This window comes from Phasianus colchicus, chromosome 8 (assembly GCF_987193195.1).
Source record: "Phasianus colchicus chromosome 8, bPhaCol1.hap1.1, whole genome shotgun sequence".
Classification (NCBI taxonomy): domain Eukaryota; kingdom Metazoa; phylum Chordata; class Aves; order Galliformes; family Phasianidae; genus Phasianus; species Phasianus colchicus.
Window position 1 is genome coordinate 19,126,566 of NC_143443.1, and position 19,407 is coordinate 19,145,972.

Below are 19,407 nucleotides of genomic sequence, written 5' to 3' on the forward strand. Positions count from 1 at the left end.
CCCTGCAACCTCCAGCAAGTTCCCATGGGTTGCACTGCCCTGTCTCAAACCAAAACTTGGGAGGAAAATGTGGTTTAGCATCCCCTGGTTTACTAATAAGAATACATATATGTATCTGCCTCTGCTAGGCAGGCTGCACGACCAGCAGGTGAATGGGCCAAGCATTTAACATGGCATTGTGCAGTTTCAAAACATACATAATCCAAGAGTTTCATTTAAAGCTGACAAAGCAACTATCCACAAAATCATGCTGAACAATGAAAATAATAGCAATATCAGACCACGCAGAACCCAAAAGACTTCGAGCTCAGGCTTCTGGGGTGACTAAAGCAGCTTTGCTCCTATCAAGAGGCTCTGCAAAATGTTGAACTCCTGAATTTTGCAGGTTGCAAAACACCCAGGTTCCAGCTGCAAATCTGAGAGCTTCCTCGCTCTGCAACATCACTGTGCTCTAAGCAGAACAAGATAGCCATCGCTGTGAAAATAGGATAGAGGAATTAATCTGAATGAAAACAGGACAACCGGACAGGAACTTTTCAGGGTGTTCTTTCTAAATTTATTAATGTATTAAACAAACAGAAACTACAGCATGCATTGGATACTTTTCTTTATTGTACAACAAAACTATGGACTTGTTTGTAATTGCAGCATTTCCAGCAACATCAGGCAGACTTGTCGATGTTATCCAGTTTTGCACAGTCACTAGAGTGTCGCATCATGAATTATTAAATCAGTGCTTCGTGGTAATACATAATTTCTTATCAATTATTCATGCTAATGTGCGTGTAGTTTACTTAATTGTGTTATTGACGATCAAAAGTAATTTCCTGAAAATCCTCAAGGACAGAAAATTTAATCAGCATAACTACTTTTCAGATGCAATACTGTTAAGTATTCTTAATTTGCTCAACAATTCACTTATTTATGTACCTTTCTGGAGGAAATACGAGTTTAATCAAACAATTAGATTGAAGAGTTAGTATACAGAAGGGCTGAAGTTCAACTGAATGTAAGGTAATTATGTTGAAATGAAGTTGGGCCTGCCTCTTCGGAGTGGAAATAATTTTTTTTAATCTTTTTTTTGAGGATATGGAAATCTCAAAAACAAATTATGATTGGGGAGATTACTAAGAAACCCGTGATTCTTTCTTCTCCAACTGCCCCCTACCACAAAGGTTTTGGTGGAAGAAGGTTGTTGCTGTCATTCAAACTAAGCCATAATTTGCAGTCAGGGAAATGCTCTCCTTCTACAGCTCAGCAGAGCAGCTCCTGAAGTTGGAGCACATTGAAGGAACACAGATGCATGTTTACTCCCACAGTTAGGACAGTTCAGGACTGCCTGAAAAAAAAGCAAAAACAGAGCGGCAAATGCAAAGAAAATGACTCCAGTAGAGGGATGTGGACCCTGTCAGGCTTTTCTTTGTACTTAAGCCCAAGGTCAGAGCTAGCATCTCCCTCCCTGATGGCTCATCAACAGAGGAAATAGATCCCACCCTGACGATATTCCCAGCACCCTTCACTCCCAGCACAAAGAAGGTACTTGGTGCTGTCAGTCCATCCCTTGAACAGCAGGGCTTCCACCCAACATGTGGGTCCTGACACCAAACACTGCCTTGGAGAAAGGATCACAGGAGGCTCCTGTGAGACCCAGAGAAATCCCTGGTACTGTGGCATTTGTGGGCTGAGATCACTTGGGTAGGGAACAGAAAATTTTGCTGCCAACCTTACTTGGGTCTGCCTTTCCAAACACATCCTCAAACCACAGGGTCAGCAATGATTGTGGCAGAAAAATCTGGACTGCTAAATGAGAACCTGAAGACTCTGCTAGCTGAGGTTCTGTGCTGAAATCAGCCCCTGTGGTAAAAACCACCACTCCAAGGACTGTAATGGACTCCTCTTACCAGCAAGACAGACCTGAGCACCATTCTCACAAAGGACCTGCTCAGAAGACCTTTGGAGCTGACAGGAATCTTTCCACTGGCTTCCACATTACTTGATACAGTCTTAGAGTAGTGTTTTCATTCTATTCACTGCAGGCATATGTGGACAATTCTAAGGAATCTGCAAAAGGCATCTGAGTAAAGCGAGTCCGTATCATTAAGTTTAAACATGTTTCTACACTGCCCATGAAAGAAATATGCTAGAGCATCTGGTCTTATTCTGTTTTGCTCTGCAGTGTTACGGGTCAGGAATAAGAGCATATTTCCTGAGGCATCAATATCTTCTCTGCACTGTGCCCACTGTGTAATAATTCATACATTTTCATGTCCAGAGTCATTCCAATCAGCCTTCAGTGAACAAAAGAGTCTGATTTTGGATGGCATAAAGGAATATCCTTCCAAGTTTTATTTCCTATTTATTAAAAACTCATCGTGCAAGGACATATTTGCAGTGTTGCTATGCAGGATGATTTTGTTTTTCAGTCTTTCTTTCCAAAAGAATGATGCTAAAATCCCCCCAGCTTTCCGCATATAGGCATAACTGCACTCTCCATTGAAATACCAGCATTACCATTTGAAGCTAAGAACACTGCTCTGGAGTCATGTGTCTTTTATGTCTAACCTTGGGAATGACAAGACTAATGTTCACATGGAAGCTTGTGCAAGGATTTTATTTACGGATAAACTGATCTCAACAATTCCCCAGTAATCTACTCCACTGAAAGTTTGGCTTTAGGGGAAGGAAGAAGGAAAAATTACAAAGAGCTTTATTCTATTTTTTTGCTTCTCTTACACCTTGCCTGCCTGGGATAGATTTTGTTAAGAAGTCAAATGCCATCAGAAAACATCAGGTCAGGCTGGTGTAAACATGCACTTTCATGTGCCTGTGCACAATGAGGGTAAATGATGCCTGGAAGCCTCTCCTGCCCCGGACCACATATCTGGCAACCATGCCTTGTTCATGCAGGATAAAGGACTATTGGTGGTGGTGATCCCCAGGGAGCAGCCCTGCTCCCCACATGGTGATTCTTATTCTTGGGAAGGTCAGAACCGGGTAGAGGTGGTTTAAGTCCCAAAGTCAGCTGGGGTTGGCCCTGCTGCTGAGTAATGCAGCCTTGGGAAGCATGGCTGAGGTTTGCAGAAGCAAGTCAGTGTCCTGGGCATTTTGGCATCTCTGGGATGTGGAAGGGGAGCTAAAAACAGTTTCACAAATGTTTCCAAACACGGATAGTGCCAATAAATCTGGAGAATGAACCTACAGCGGTGCAAAAGAAGCAAGGGTGTGTGAAAGGCAGCCAGAGTGGCCACTCAGACTTGCCGGGTCCCTGGTGGCCCTGTGATGTGCTACTGAGGCACAGCCATTCTGCAGTTCCATCGATGGCAAAGCTCCGGTGTCTGACCTTGGCTCCAAGGCTGTGGGGCCAGCACCAGTCTGGCCTCATACACTCTTCTCCCCTTCCACGTGCTCCTTGGGTGGAGAGGGCTGCTTGTCCTGGCTGCTCTCTGGGCTGGGTTTGGCAGGAGGAGTGGGGCTGCCGGTGGGCAGGAGGTTAGCAGACTGCAGCACGGCCTCTGAGTGCTCTCTGGCTTTCATGCGCAGTGCAGCCACGCTGGCGGTGCGGTTGCTTTGGCAGCCGTAGGTGGGCAGGAAGGAGAGGCCCATGGGGTCTGGAACGCAGCATGAGCACAGTGGGCTCCCTGGGAAGGAAGAAGACAAGGCAGCATCACTGCTGGGGAAGGTATGCTCCCAACGGCAGGGTATCCTTGTGAGAATGGTCCTCTGACCTGGTCAGAATGACACACGCCTACAAATGCCACACCATGCACAATATGTTTCCCTCAACAGTCAACCTGGAGAAGGCGGGGATGCAGTTGGAATCTCAGGTGGCATAAGTCCCTTCTTCAGTTGACTTTTAGTAGGTATGTAGATACTTTCAGGATGTAGATTATTTCTAGAAAACTAGATTCTGCTCTGCTGAGACCCACAGGGAAAGAATCATAGAATTGTAGAATTGTTAAAGTTGGAAAGGCCAATAATATAATCCAGTCCAGCCGTCAGCCCAGGTCTGTGACCACTCTAGACCATGCCACTCAGGGCAACATCTGCCCTTTTCTTGAATGCCTCCAAGGACAGTGATACCACCACTTCCCTGGACAGCCTGTTCCAATGCATCACCACTCTTCCTGAGAAAGACTACTACCCAACCCAAACCTCCCCTGGTGTCACTTAAGACCACTGACTCTTGTCCCATCACTAGTTACCTGGAATAAGAGGCCAATCCCCCTCTTACTACAGTCTCCTTTCAGGTAGCTATAGAGAGTTCATATATTGCAAGACAAGCAGGTGACAGATTGGGCAATTGAGGGCAAGCAGAGTCAGAAGTGAGCAGCAAAGCTTAGACCATGCAGATTTCCCCACAACAAGGTGGAACTTGTCTCCAGTTCCTATCCCAAGTTACTGCTCCATGCCTACCCTCAGTCCCATGCTGGAGGTTCCCCTGCCCTCTGCCCACAAAAAGTCCGATCAGTCTGGGCAGCAGCATTTGTTGGGTGAGTGTGGGGCTCCCACCCTTGCATCTGGAAGATTACTGCAGAGATAAAAAGCTGAAAATATCTTAGCAATTATGCAGGAATTAATGACCTTCTCCTATAGCACAATAAGATGAGAAAGGATTTTTCTTGTCCACACCCCAACTACAAGCATCAAGTCTGTTTGCATGAGTCTGTTCTGCCTTCAAGAGACAACATCTGTGTTACTTAGGTATGATGACTCAAAAAGAAGGGTCTCCAGAAGTGAACCAAAGCCTCCTAAAGTTGCTGCTGTTGAGATTGCTTAGAGTCCCATCAGGAGGGGTGGGCCAGACTACCTTCACTCCAACAATCTGAGAAACACAGGCTGTGTCAAGCAGGACATATAGTACTGGAGAAGGAGTGAAATAGCTGAGCTGCCACTTTGATTTTCTCTCTAGTGAGAGACACTGTGGGACACCGTTCTCCCCAGGGTTCTCAGTGGCCACACAAACTCCATATGCTCTTCAGCCCCTGGCAGAAGCACATCTTCAGCTGATACACAAAGCAGGCAACAGCTGGGCTGCTCACAACCTGACAGTGTCTTCCTCTGATCTTTCCAAGCCAAGGACTTGCTTTAATTTCTGCAGTTAATATTTGAGTTAAATGGCTCATGACTAACTGATGGAACTAATAATCTGCAGGGAGCAGGTAGTTTTTCTCTTCCACTGCTGCTCTTGGTAGCCAAGGGTCAGCACCCATTTGTGAGGGATGAAGGCAGACAGTTGTTTGTTTTTAGGATGTTGGCAAGACTTCTCCACAACAACTATCAGAAAGTAGCAGCTTGCAGGTAAGGTTCTCAAGAAAAGAAGTAAAAAAGATTCTACAGGGCACAAATTATTAATGAAATCCCTTTTAGTGTAATCCCTTTTACTCTCATTATACTCCCTGATAGAGCATCTGATCAGCAGAACAATATTTTCATGAGTTCAGACATTCAAATGAATTACACAAGTGTATATTACTACTTGACAAATATCCTCCATTTTTGCTTTTTGCACTAGGAAAATCTAGCTTTAATTTTGTGATCATTTTGAACACAACAGAAGTTTATAGCAAAATCCACTCAGTAACACATTTTTTGCCACCACTAACTGTGCTCATGTTTTGCCCTGATGAAATGCAGCCACTTCAGGCGTTCTGAATTTCTTTCACAAGAGGGAGGAGAGGAGGACTGGTGACTTAGAATCCCTGCAGTCTGCAGGTCTTTCAGCTGTGGAAAGTTTTTTTTTTTTTTTTCCACTGCTAGTAAGTCCCACTAACTAAAGGTTGGTTTCCAAAATAGAGCATGTAAATCTCTCTGTGCATCGGCTGTATTCGCACTGCTGCTCTCTCACACACTAAGATGTTCTACCAGAAATGAACACGCTGCCAAGCCGGAGGGGAGAAGTGGAGAAGAGTCCCTTTCAAAAGAACATAAACCAGCTCCAGCTCCTAAGAATAATTTTCGTTCCATCGTTAGAGAAGGATAAAATATTTAACAGCCTTCAGTACCAACCTAAGCTCTTTGCTTAATAATTAGAGCTGATATTACCCATGGCTCTGCAACCTGAGGGTGCAGAGTTACCTGCAGTGGGAACTAGGATATCTAGCAGTATTTCACCCATAAATCACTCCTTGCATTTTCACTTAAAAATTCCAGGTTAAAACACTTGCAAACAACAGCTCCCACCTGAAAAAAAATACAGAGTATCTAGTGTCATTTGCTCCACAATCTTGCTAGAGAATAGGAGAATAGGACTTAGCCCTATTTCTATTTATTGTAAAAGGAAGATTGAATTTACCCTGCAGTTGCCAGTGTCTGCAGGCAGCAAATCCAATGAAATCCATTGGACTTCGCTGGCATAAAGGCCAGGACAAACAATATGCGAATCAGCAGTCCACTCAGTCAGCCCATGACCCAAGAAAGACACATCCACACATAGCAGACGTCGCTATTCTCTTATATCTTATTGGAGTAGACCTGAGCTTACAGTGGGGGAAGAAGGAATTGTTCCTACTTAACATCTTCAGAGGAGTTTAGGCACCTATCTAACTCCCATCAAAATGAGTGAGGGTTAGACCTTTAGCCTTAGAACCTGATCCAGGTTTTTCTAACATCTCTTGCAGTTTGATATCACTTTAATGGGATTTGGAGCTGGTTACTACAATATAGACGGAGAACTGTTTTCTTTCCTTTAGGAACTTACTGCCTCTTGTACACAAAATTAAAATGCACAATTAGATTTCCATTAACTTAGAGCAAATTCTGCTGAATTGATCTGAACCTCCACGTATATGAGATCATACTTTAAATGCTCAGCCTGAACATAAATACTTAATGTCATAAATACAGTCTGAAATATTTGATCCACTTGGCAGTTTAATTGATCTACTACAGAGACTGACAGGAAAAATTAAATTAGTTCTGTCTTGTCTCTGCCAACATTACATTTCAATTGTAATGATATTTGATCTACAATTTTGGTTGTGGACCTTTCTGTGCAATTCCCAGGTTCAGTTTCAGCTTAGAGTGTGATGGGAGTGGGGCTCATATTGATACAGGAGTATTTAAAATATACATTTTCTATTTCAACCCAACAGTTTAAAGGATTTAACAGGCAGTCCTTTCAAAATGCAAAAACTCAGTTCACTGCCTCTTGCAGTATTTGTGCATGTCCACGTTTGATGTGAACAGCTGAACAGTAAGCTAAATAGAGGGAAGAAAGTGAGGAAAAATTCGCTTTTAAATCATCACCTATCAATGCATTCTGTTTAATTTGCAGTGAAAATATTACATTCATTTCAAATATACTTTTTGTGTAGTCAGGTTAATTTGGTTGGAAGATCAAAAACAACCTTGAATTCATAGTGCCATTTACCAGTGAGAGCTGATTCCAAAGGAAGCTCCCTTTTATTCTTCATATATGTTGCAAAACTATGTCTATTAAAGACTGAGGAATAAGTGGGTAAAACATAGCTCTAAAAACCTTTTAGAGCTGTGAAACAAGAGATTCAGAAGAATATGAGAGGTATGGACTCAAATGCTGAAATGGGGAGACACCAGATATTTACAGTGTTATTTAGAGTAGCCTGTTGAAGTTGTGCTCTGGTGGAAAATGCATTTGTTAAGCAGAATTCACTTGCTAATTTGCTATTTTACGTGATTTGCCATAGTCACATGCTGAGAAAAGTCAGTATGTCTATAACTGAGTACATATGAATGACAGAGAAAACAGAGGAATTCCCGAGTTCTGATTCCAGTTCCTCAGTCTCAAGGTAAATAGAAGCACTTCAATTCAGTAAGCACCACTTCAGGGGTAAGTCAGGACCTCGAACACTTTTTTTCTGAGCTTACATAGCATAATGATGTTGGGCAAATTCTCTTCTTCTTTTCATAATAGAAATCAAAATGTAATGGATGAACAGCTCTAACTGGGGCTTCTTTGTTGGTATGATTTTTTTTCCTGGATACTGCAATTAAGCCTCCCCTAATAGGAACAACAGCAACCGTGGCAGCAACAAACCATGAAGGAACGTAATCCCCTGGAATATCCACTTTGGTGGGCATAATGCAGTCTTGCTTTTCTATCAGCGGGTGGTGTGGAGGTGCCATAAAAACCAACTGAGCTATAACTTGCACAGTGCAAAGCTGGGAGTGAATTATGAAAGTAATTCCCTGACAAGTGTAATTATTTCTCTCCTCATACACTGCACTTTGAATCACAGGGTCTGGTGAAATTTCAGCGGAATGTAACAGATACACTTTTGGCCTCAGTCACCAGAAATGGTAGAACACTTCCGCTAAAAACCGGAGATTCTTGTTTACACCCATTAATAACATCTTCTGCATTAATGAATTGCATTCATGCTGTCATCCATTAAGAAGGTACTTTGAGGTCTCTCTGTGCACAGAATGCTAGCTTCTCCTGATGACTCTACTGTTATACAGCCCATAAATAAAACAAGTATTTTCCCTTCATATTTGAGGTCTGCAATTAAATCTACTAAATGGACTGCAGATGCATAGTTTACAGTAAGTGATTCATCTTGGAAGACCATGGAAATGTCAAAGTCGCCACAATGAAGTAGCATAGTTGTCAAATTAGGACATTTTCAGAAAGTAACAAACAACCAAAATTTTGTCTGTGTGAGCTACACTTCTTCCTCACTATGAACAGCAGTGAAGAACTAAAACCCTGACGTAGAAAACACAGTAATCCACCAACATTGTGATATTATGCTAATTATTCAAATGAGAAATTGCACAGGGACAACAGTTTTCTGCTCAGTTTCCAGAGCAGACCCAGACTCATTTTCCAGCCATATCCACCAGCTACCCAGAAGCAGCATGTGCAGGACTCAGAGGAGTGCTGCTCACTGAAGGGCTGCAGAACTACACAGAGTGTAAAGCGAGCCTACTGAGCACCTGTCCAAAAGCAAAGCTGCTGCCCTGTGCTAGGCTGTCCTGAGATTTCTTGTCTTTGCTAGATAGACTTCATCTGGGAAACTTTGCTTGCTGTATCCTTACATTATGAATTAGATACAGATAGCATGTACCCTAGATACTTTATGCAGCCTTGGAAATCTGGGGCTGAAGCCAAACCATCAAAGTCAGAGAAGGAGAAAGAGAGGTATTAGTTTCTTTATAAAAGACAGTGAACTCTCAGGTGGCAGAATGAAAATGGTCCCAGAGAGATAAAATAATTGTTAGTTAGTTACATCATCATCATCACTTGTTATTCACTATATTGATTTTAGTTACCTCCTTCTAAAGCATCAGTCAAATATTACTCACTGACACCAACAAAGTGTTGGCTCACAAGCCTGACAAAACGTATCTTGCCTTCTCAGAAGGAAACAGCCTAAACATCCCAGTGGTGTCTGATGTGCTCAGAGCGCCCTTTTGTCCGCTTTACAGTCTTACTGGAGAATGTCAGAATTGTTTTCCCAGTTGAGAGAATACATATCTATTTACAGGATTCACATAGAGGACCTCTTTATCAGTATTTCCTTTGAAATTTGCATAGAAGACAGCTGGGCTATGCATCCACTGCTAGTGAAATGGCTTTGGCTTTGGCGGAATTATTTTGGTTTCAAAAGCACAAAGAATTCCTGGTAGTTTCAAAATGTGGTCAGGACGAAGATAGGTGCCAGGAAGAGTTCTTAGCCATGTGGTTTTCCAATAAAATGTGCAAAATCTTGTGGAAAAAAAAAATCAAAATATTGGAATTTTATGCCCTGTGTACAATTTAATGGGATTTTGCGTTGCTCAAAGTTCTCTGCTCTCAGAATCATCATGGTGGAGCTCAGTCAGTATTTCTGTTGCAAAATGAGACTGCATTCTCAAGAGAGATGCTTAGGAGACTTCATTAAGGTATAGAAGAACACTGAGTAATTTCCACCTAAACGTAGGGTCAGCGCTCCCTCAACAGACCTGAAGTTGTACAAACCAGCTCCTACCTCAAAGAGGGAAGTGAGAAGGAGAGTGAAACTCTCTGAACTGAGCAAGACAAAAGAGGCCATGTAAAGGCTTTGTGAACATCTCACTGCCTTTTCCTTCCTTCTCACTACTACACCCTCTTCTGGGAGACCCTCTTCTCCCAGACCTGCGTGTAGCTCAGTTGTGCTCCCAATCACTTTAGTTTAAAAGGTCCATCATTCACTTGCGTTTCTGTACCAGAGTAAAACAGAATATGAATTGTGCCTGAGATCCTTTTGGTCTGCACTGGACCTTTAGAGATGGTCCTGCTTCTGACTGCCAATTAACCAGAGGAAGCACAGGTCTGCTGTGAACAGACCCAATTCCAGTCCAGGTGAATTGCTCCTGGAGAAACAGGGAAAGGGAGCTTACAGTGGTGAGACAATGAAAGAGAAGACATAATTTCACGTGTAAAAACCACAAGAAAGATGCTACATATATTCTCTGCTCATATAAATCAAACTCGCCACCTTACAGTCAAATCCTTCCGTCTCAACACCAAAGCCAACATTTGATATCACTGAGACTTAACTGCAGAAGACGGGAGCAGCTCAACCTAGCAAGCATGACAACATGTCAACAGGCATACACAGAGCTCACAGTAGGATCTGCAGCTGGATTTCTTAAAATCACAATACACTACAATATACCCAACTCCTTGCACATATCTAGAGACTTCTAGAGTCATGCAGGATATGTAAACCAAAGCATCTCAGCAAGGAACTGAAGGTGTAGCTGAGAAATTCATCATACGTGCACAAGATAGCTGCCCATCTCTGTCCAAATAACAAAAAATATGTATTTTCATCTGGGAATGGTGTTTCCGGGGCACTGTCTGTTAGCCTGGGCAACTGACTGCCTAATGATTATATCTGCCTGAGATTCAGGAGTAGGATTTTTCCTCCCCTAGGTTGTAAAACTGCTATCAAGCAAAAAGGAGCAGATTATTAGTTTTTCAATTTAGTGACTAGTTTGTAAAATCACAGAGAAGAAGATCCATAAGTCTTCCAAATAAATAAAACTTTAAAAACCCTCATAACAAATGTTTCATTTGTCCATTTTTATTTCATTTTGTTGAGCCTCCATTTATTGCTATTATTTTCCTTAAAATTTAGCTAAATTTAAGCACGAAATATGAGGAAGTATTGATGCATTTGATTTCAAAAAATACTTAACTGTAAATTTTAAGGAAAAAACGAAGCCACTTCCACCTGAAATTATTTACTGAACACAATCAATCCTATTTTCACGCCCACAGTGACATTGTCAGCAAATAATTTTTTGCCCCCCTAAGATTGCTTGTATCCACTCCAGAGAGGCTGTTCCTGCCCAGCATAGATGCTCATGGTCACAAGCAGAGATGGAGGGGACTGCACAGTCCAACAGCCACTGTCTGCCACAGCATTTGGGTTGACTTTCATCTTTTCAGCTCTAGGGCTTAGGTCACACCTCTGTGGCCTTTCTTGATTCAAAATCACCTGCCAAAATGGCACTTGCTGTGCTTTCTGCTCTTTTTGGAAAGACTTGGAGAAAGAGGGAAGAGAGAACAGGACATTGGCCTTAATGCAAAGCTCTGCAATTTAAAGCTTTTGCTTCAGGGATAAACCTCAACTGCACTGATTCAAGTGGAAATACTCAAGAAGAACATGAGGTATGCCAGGGAGCCTAGCGAGAGACTGTAGAGGACTTCAATTTTCATAGCAGAAGGTCCTCAACAGGGAAATTTTCCTCACAAAACATTGCACCACACTGAGCATAGAGCAAAGCTACATGCCACTTTGTGCTTGGCAGTGCTATGAGACTGTACATCCTATAAATCTATAAATTGAATTCATCCTGCTTGCACCCTTAGTCTTAGAAATTACTAGACTAGGAACAGCTAATGGATCAGCTGGCGATTTATTTTTAAAAGATGCATACTGCTGCTTTTTGCAGCCCAAGGGGATATGGACACTGGATACAAGCATCCTGAAGCCTAGATCCCACATAATGCAGAATTACTTTGCATAGTGCCCTGTTCCCATGCACTCACTGTGTTCAAGTTTTCAGGAAGATGTGCTGGTCAAGAGGGGAAAGGTCTAAGTGTTGCAGAGAAATACTGCATAGGAAACTGCATGCAAAGAGGAGATGAAATATCAGTAATGGTGCCAGGCAATGTATAATACAGAAGGATGTGTATAATTAATTTATTAGCATAAATTTGACTCTTTAAAAAGGAACACATGCAAAGAGAACTTTAAAGGACCAAACCATACCTGCCTGGTGGCAAACCCTGACCTATGTAAAGATAACTGAGCAAAATGATAGAGCTTTCTGCAAACCATGCTACCAGAAGAGACCCATTCTTGTGCCCATGGCATCAGTCAATTCAACTACCACCAATTGCAACAGAAAGGATCTACCACATCCCAACGGCTTTTCACTGGCAAAGGTGGGAGCATCCACCAAACATGATGAAGCTGCTCTTTAAGCTGCTATCCGAAGTTAAAGTCACTTACCTTTTAGAGATGCAACGTGGGATAAAGCTTGTGCATAGGTGGCTGTGTTGAGAAGAGTCCCAGGCAGGCAGGAGGGGAAGAAGGGTCCTGTAGGACCGACTGCTCGACTCAGGCTGAGGGAGAGAAGAAAGCAGCCTTTAGAACTAGAGCAGCTGACTCCAAAAACAGTGCACATGTGTGCACACCAACAGGCTCCCCAGGGCAGTGGTCAAGGCACTGAGCTTGATGGAATTGAGAAGTGTCCAGGCAACACTCTTAGACATATGGTCTGATTTCTGGGGAGCTTGGTGTGGAGTCAGGAATTGGACTCCATGGTCGTTATGGATCCCTTCCAGTTCAGGATATTCTGTGATCCTATAATTCTGTACTGCTGTCTTGAGAACCAATTGGAGGGGACTAAGCCTGGGTAACATCAGCCTCCCACAGCCACCAGTTCCTCACACCCACATGGGCAGAAGGGAATTGATGGTGGTCCATCTTCTAATGGTTTAGGTTGTACTTGAAATTGATACTAACCAGGTGCAGGCTTAGCATCTAGCAATGCATGTATGTACATAAACACAATGCATGCTTGTCCCAAAGAGCAGCAGCTGATTATTCTTACCTCTGCTGGATCTCCAGACTCTCTTTTTTATTCCTGGTTTGATCAGCTGGAGAAGGGGAATTTAAGTTTCTGACAGGAGGTGCCACCTCAGCCATTGCTTCCTTAGAGCCTTCTTGGTCAGAAGCCCCCCTCTCTGTTTTCCTCCATTTAGCTCTTCTATTCTGGAACCACACCTGGAGCAGGAGATCAAGCCAGGTTGAATGCCACATTTAGCCAAATGTAAAGCAAGTCAACATTTGCCAAATTTTCTCTGGTGAGATTGGATTTTGGATAAAATCTCTCCTTATTTGTGTCCATGTTGTTATCCTACATGAGTCTTAATATTACATTTCTCTCTTGAATATTTATCCATATGGAAAACAAGCCAAAAACAAGTCCAAAAGTTTTGAGGATTTTTTTGTTACCTTGGAGCAAATGCTCTGAAAGCACCATATTTGAGGTGGAAAATGCCAAACCTCCCTCGAGGTCAAGGAATCCACATTTTAATACATGACTTCAAGTATAGGCAAGATTGTTATTATTCTCCTCCTCCAACTCCATTTTAGTTAGCTGCCTTTTAATTGCATATATCAGCAAACGTTGAATAATGATTTTATCTATATTCTAAATTTAGAGCAGTTAAATGCAAAGCAAAATGCAGACACTTCCTTGCGTCTTAATTGAATGAAGGTCACAGCTATAACAACATTTAATTGAGCTATTTTTCATTATCATATTTTAATGACTTTGCACTGACAGTTCGCCTGCTTCTGAGGAAAGAGCATGATGAAGTCGTTTATTTCCCTATTTAGTTATTGTTTGACAACATCATCTTCGATTAAGACTCTGCTTTATAGCACATTAATCATATTTGAATGAGCAAGGGGTATAAATGTAAACATATCTCCCATCCTCTGTGTTTCCCCATGTCCCCGCATGAAAGCAGGCTAAACAAATGCTTGCATCTATTGTCTGTTTGCATAATAGCCAACAACAAGGCTAAACACCCGTCCTCAGCAATCCAATTGTCACCACCCCTATCTCACCCTTGCACCTTTCAGGAAGAAGTTATGATCTTCCACTTCTGAATGCTCAATAATTGTCCCATTTATCTCAATTTGCAGTTCAGTCTTTAGACACCAATAGCCAAAATGGCATTTTTTATTATTTTTTTTTAAGCCAGTACCTACAATGCACTGGCAAAAGGAGATTTTCATTTCCAAATAATAATCAGTTTAATTTGCCCGCATATGACCAATGATTCATGTTCAGATTTAATAATCAGGATCGCATAATCTGATTATAGAAGAAATAATTTGTTTACAATCCCCAATTTACTGCGGTGAATTCCATTATCTCTCTTCAGCCATTGGGTTTTAAGAGATACTAACATGACCCTAGGGAACAAAAGGCAAGCTATTATATTTCCTACAATTAGATCTTTGCATAGTCTTAACCCCGAGCACCTAAAAAAGAAAAAAAAGAAAAAGAAAAAAAAAGAAAAAAAAAAGAAAAAAAAAAAAACAGAAACAGAAACAGTATGCAGAAAAGCCCCATAAATAAAATGAATACGTAATTGGGTTCAAAAAATGACTTGCAAGTCAGCGTGGATGCCTGCAAAGTTGTATGGATCCATCTCTTACAACTGCAGGAGTTCTGATCTTAGTAGAGCTTGTAGACACTTAGACAAAGTCAATCTCTGAGTATGCAAAAAAACCCCAAACATGTGGGCCAGAAAAAGAAAAGAGAAAAAAAAAGAAGGAAAAGAAAAAAAAAGGGGGGGGGGAGGGGGAGAAGGGGAGGAAGGGGAGGAAAAAAAAAAAAGAAGGAAGGAAAGGAGGAAAGTGTGGAAAAGAGAAAGGAGGAAAAAGAGTGATCATGGCCAGTGGCATTCATTGGATCTTATGAAAAGCATGGGAATTGCTCTACAGGCTCTATAGCCATCAGAATTAAGTGTTTCGAAAGTAGAGGGAAGGGAGAAAAGTTGAGGAGGTGGAAAAGCTCCTGGTGGCTGCGGGACTCCCCCAGCTGCCCCAGCCTGTGGCCTGCCAGTGGTCCGAGTGGCCGCCAGAACCACATCTCAGCTCTTTTCTCCATGCACACCCCCTCCAAAAGCAAGGAAATGGATGTGCATTGATGTAATTTAGTACCTTGGAGACGCGGACAAATTAGTGTAGAACATTATCACTAGTTAATTATGAATGACCGATTAATCAACCTAATCTAATATTCCACATTATGTTGATGTTATTAAAGTGCATCATGAAAATGACAGATCGTCTTCATTTGCGTTCTTTGGCCAAATGTGCACTCTGCAGTCATGATGTCAAAAAAAAAAAAAAAAAATTCGCTGGTTTGAATCCCCGAGAGTTCAATCATCCCCGGGATGTTTACCTGCACCCGGGCCTCCGTCAGGTTGATTTTCATCGCCAGTTCTTCCCGAGTGAACACATCGGGGTAGTGGGTTTGTGCAAAAACTGCTTCCAGTGCTTCGAGCTGGTGGAGAGGAGGAGAGCAGAGGTGTCAAGGGCAGCGCTGGAGGCGAGGGGATCTCCTGCCCGTCGGGGCAGAGGGGGTTCGGCACAGAACCGGGGAAAGCGAGGCTGGGGAGGGTAAGGGATCGCGCTCCTACCTGCTGCAGGGTGAAGGTGGTGCGGTTGCGACGCTGCTTCCTGCGCAGGAACCCGTCGTCGAAGTCGCCGGCGGAGTGTGCTCCGAAGGGGGCAGCGCCTGCGGGAGGAGAGCTGCGGTGGGGTCGCGGGGCGGACGGGGGGGGCGATCCCAGCCTGCCGGCCCCAGCACACCTACCCCAGGAGTGAGGGGCAGCCTGCCTCGTGGAAAGGCTAGATTTCGGGACGCATGGGTTTCAAAACAACGGAAGGTGTGTGTGAGGAGGGGTGAACCCTCCCGGCCGGGGGCTTAAAGGGGACCGGGAGGTTGACGGAGCACGAGTTTGTTCCTGGGGGAAGGCCTGTATAGGGCAGGCAGCCCGCTGGGGTGCCCCGCTCAAACATAGCTCCCCTTCTCTTCCCAGACAACGTAAAGTAAAATAGAACGAAACGAACAAACAAACCCCTACAAGTCCTCAAGCCCCAGGTCCTCAGGCCCGCAACAGCGTTACTGAGGGTCTCCAGGACCCAACTCACAGAGGCCCCAGCGGTGTCCTACGGCCCCGCTCCCACTCGGGCCATCGGGACTGGGCACAGCGCTCAGCTCGCGGCACCGCTGGGGAACGGCCCTCTCCCCCTCCTCGCTGCAACCCTGGGCAGTGCTCCTCGCAGAAACAAATGCCGGTGACCCCGGAGCCTGGTCGCTTCCCTCCGGGCGTTTGATAAGGCAGCCCCAGAAAGGACTTTTCTGTTGCTGCTTCTTGGGTTAGTTTGGTTTTGGGGGTGTGAGGAAGCGGTGTTGCTACTGTCACTTGGGATGCCCTGTCACCCCGCACGGGGAAGCCGCCCCCCCCCCGCTTCTGCCGCCCGCTGCCCTCGGTGGCCGCTCCCCAGCTCAGGCCGCCAAAAAACACGCACCGGTTACAAACAACAACAACAACCCCCGCAGCTTCCCCCCGCCAAACAGACAAAAGCGTGTTTCCAAAGCTCTCTGCCAAAAACTAACGAACAAAGCTACCCAGGCGCTCGGTGAATGCTCGGCACGGCTCGAGACAACTTTGCAGGCGTCCTCCGTGCCTACCCGGGGGGGTCCCGCCCGCTCCGGGCTGGCTCCTGCAGCGCTGCACTGGGACAAGGAGCGGGGCAGGGAGCCTTGGGGGCCGAGGGCGAGGGTATATGCGGGGGGCGACACGGGGAGATCCCGAAGGTTGCCTTTTTTTTTTTTTTTTAAAGAAACGAACGAAAAATTAAACAACCCACCCGGTCAAACACGTCCTCTCAAATGAAGCGCTCAAAAAGAGAACCCTCTCAAATGTTTTTTTTTTTTTCTCTCTTTTTTTTTTTTTTTTTTTTTTTTGTGTGTGTGTGTGTGTGTGTGTTTGATTATTTTTTCCCAGCCGTGCCCCGTGTTTCCCCATCCTCCCCCAGAATGTTTGTAAAATAACATGAAAGATTTATGCGGTCCCTTTGGCTGGAGGGAGGAGGCGTGACCACGTCCTGAAAGTGTCCCGATTACAGCCATGACACCAACATCTGTGCAGGGAGGGGAGAAAAGCATCTCGTTCGTAGCCTGAGGCTCAACTGCGGGATCGCTATCCGTGGAGGGGAGGCAGGTGGCAAAACGAGGGCGGAGGGGGGGGGCGGGGGGGGTAGTGTAAAAACAAGGCCTTTCCAACAGGAATCAAATTAAAAAAACCCAAACCCATGCCATCCTTCTTTCCATCTTGTGACAAGAGGGAGGAGGGCACAGGGTTGTGTTTGGAAAAAGACGAGGCGCTTTCAGATGGGGCTGTTTCTATAGATCCGCATCTCATCTCGGCACGCTCCCTGTGCGAGGACAGCTAGAGCTCAGCACCCCCTCCACCTCAGCACACACGAACCCTCAGCCCCGGCCCCACACGGCCCCACTCACCCTCGAGTTGCGGGGGGCAGTGGAAATAGAACATGGCCCCGCGGCCGGGCCGCCGCCCGCTGCCCCCCGCGTCGGCACCGCGTCCCCCGCCGGGCACCGCCGAGGGCTCTGCTGCCGACCTGGGGACAGAGAGGGAAAGAGCAAAGCAGGTGAACAGCCAGAAGAAAACACCCAGAAACTCCCTGGTGAGCCCAGAGCCAGCCCAAAGGAGGCAGAGAAAGTCCTATCTAACGCTGCTTGCAGCGAGCTGGAATGGCAAAGGCAGAACACTCCATGGCAGGTGCACAGTAATCAGAACCAGCAAAAGTTTGTTGCTTCTTTTTTTTTTTTTTTTTTTTTTTTTCCCCCTTTCTTTCTTTCCCTTTTTCTTCAAATAGCTGACTATCTACCTTTCGTTCTGCTATCTATGTATCTACCCATGCATCCATCAATCCATCTGATTATCTCTTCCATCTATCTATCCATCTATCCATCCATCCATCTATGCATCTGTCTACCCACCTATTTATCCATCTTTCTATCAGTACATCGAATTACTTCAAAGATTTCCTCCAGGAGTAAATAATAATATAATGAAAAACACTTACTTAGAGCTAAGAATGAGCTATTTAACAGACAAATCAAACGGAACTATTTTACCTAAATGAAACAGCAATAAAACCTAAAGGCTGTCTTCTTTCTAAAGCATCCAAATACACACTGGGAGCTGTGATCGGGATGGAAACCAATGTCCTCAGCAAGAAAAAAAAAAGTTCAAATTTACATGCAGTCATATAAAAAAATCCAGAAGGCAAATAAAAATAGTAATCCATACCTAAACCGAACTGAAGTAAAAATCACCAGTAAGGTTTGGGGTATTTTGCACTGGAATAAGGCGCTGTGAGTTGTTGGCTGCAGAGACAGAAGGGCTCTGTGGAGTTCTGGAAGTGGCCAGATGTCTTTATATCTGTCTACAGCATGCTCTGCCTCTCAGCACTTGCCTTTATAATCTCACGCATAATTGGCCTTAATCTGATTATTTCCAGCGCTGTCTACAGTGAGTAACTTGGATAGGTCTATTGGGCCCTACAAATGGCCCACGTGGTATGTAGAGGAGGGAAAAAGGAAAAAAAAAAAAAAAGAAAAAAAAAAAGAAAAAGAAAAAGAAAAAAAAGATGATGATGAAAAGGAAAAAAAAAAAAAAAAACCATCATTTCTCAGCAAACATCAGGAATGTGAGCGGCAACAACAAAATCCCATTATTTTTCCGAGCGTTCGCGCTCCGAGGCTCGGCGGCCCCCGGCGACGGCTCGCGAACCTCGGGGTGCTCCAGTCTGCGGGGCCGGGGGGCCCTCCGAGCCGTGCTGTACCGAGCCGTGACGAACCTTGCCGAGCCGAGCCGAGCCGTGCCGAGCCGTTTCCGCCGCCCGGACCCGCTGACAAAGCGGCTGCTAATTGCCGTCGACTGGGTTTTGGGGGGTCGCTCTGCACACGCCTCGCCTTTCCAAGCGATCGTACCGCAGCAAAGTTTGATTTTGTTCACAGCGAGGGGTCTCTGGATTTATGCTCGCTTCCCGTCTGCAAATGATATGCGTCGGGACCCTTTGCAATTACTTTTAAAATGCATCCGAGACATAGGCTCAGCGGAGAGAGATGGCCCTTGCCTCAGCCCGGGTGAAAATTAGACTTTAAAGTACCCAGATGAAATTTTCAAGTCAGGGACGCGGGATTGGATCAAATCACATAAACTGCAAAAAAAGCAAGTATAATGGCACATAATTGGTTCTGTAATAGCATTACACAAGGATAATAGCCTGTTATGGCCCCCTGCACATTAAGTGCTTCCCTGGCGTAAAG

General features: G+C 44.4%; 1 protein-coding gene across 1 annotated transcript; it reads right to left on the reverse strand.

Moving 5' to 3' along the window:
* Positions 1-3,378: 3,378 nt before the first annotated feature.
* DRGX (dorsal root ganglia homeobox) lies at positions 3,379-17,605 on the reverse strand. Its single transcript, XM_031607671.1, has 6 exons — positions 17,572-17,605; positions 15,683-15,780; positions 15,445-15,546; positions 13,072-13,244; positions 12,468-12,580; positions 3,379-3,638 (listed from the first exon to the last, which is right to left on the reverse strand). Exons 1-6 carry the CDS (start codon positions 17,603-17,605, stop codon positions 3,379-3,381), a joined length of 780 nt encoding a protein of 259 aa, XP_031463531.1.
* Positions 17,606-19,407: the final 1,802 nt, after the last annotated feature.

Coding starts and splice junctions, on each gene's coding strand:
- DRGX (XM_031607671.1), bottom strand. CDS start 17,605: ATGTTCTATTTCCACTGCCCCCCGCAACTCGAGG. Junction 15,547..15,682: donor CCACCTTCACCCTGCAGCAG/GTAGGAGCGCGA, acceptor CCTCTCCACCAG/CTCGAAGCACTGGAAGCAGT. Junction 12,581..13,071: donor AGTCTGGAGATCCAGCAGAG/GTAAGAATAATC, acceptor TCTCTCCCTCAG/CCTGAGTCGAGCAGTCGGTC.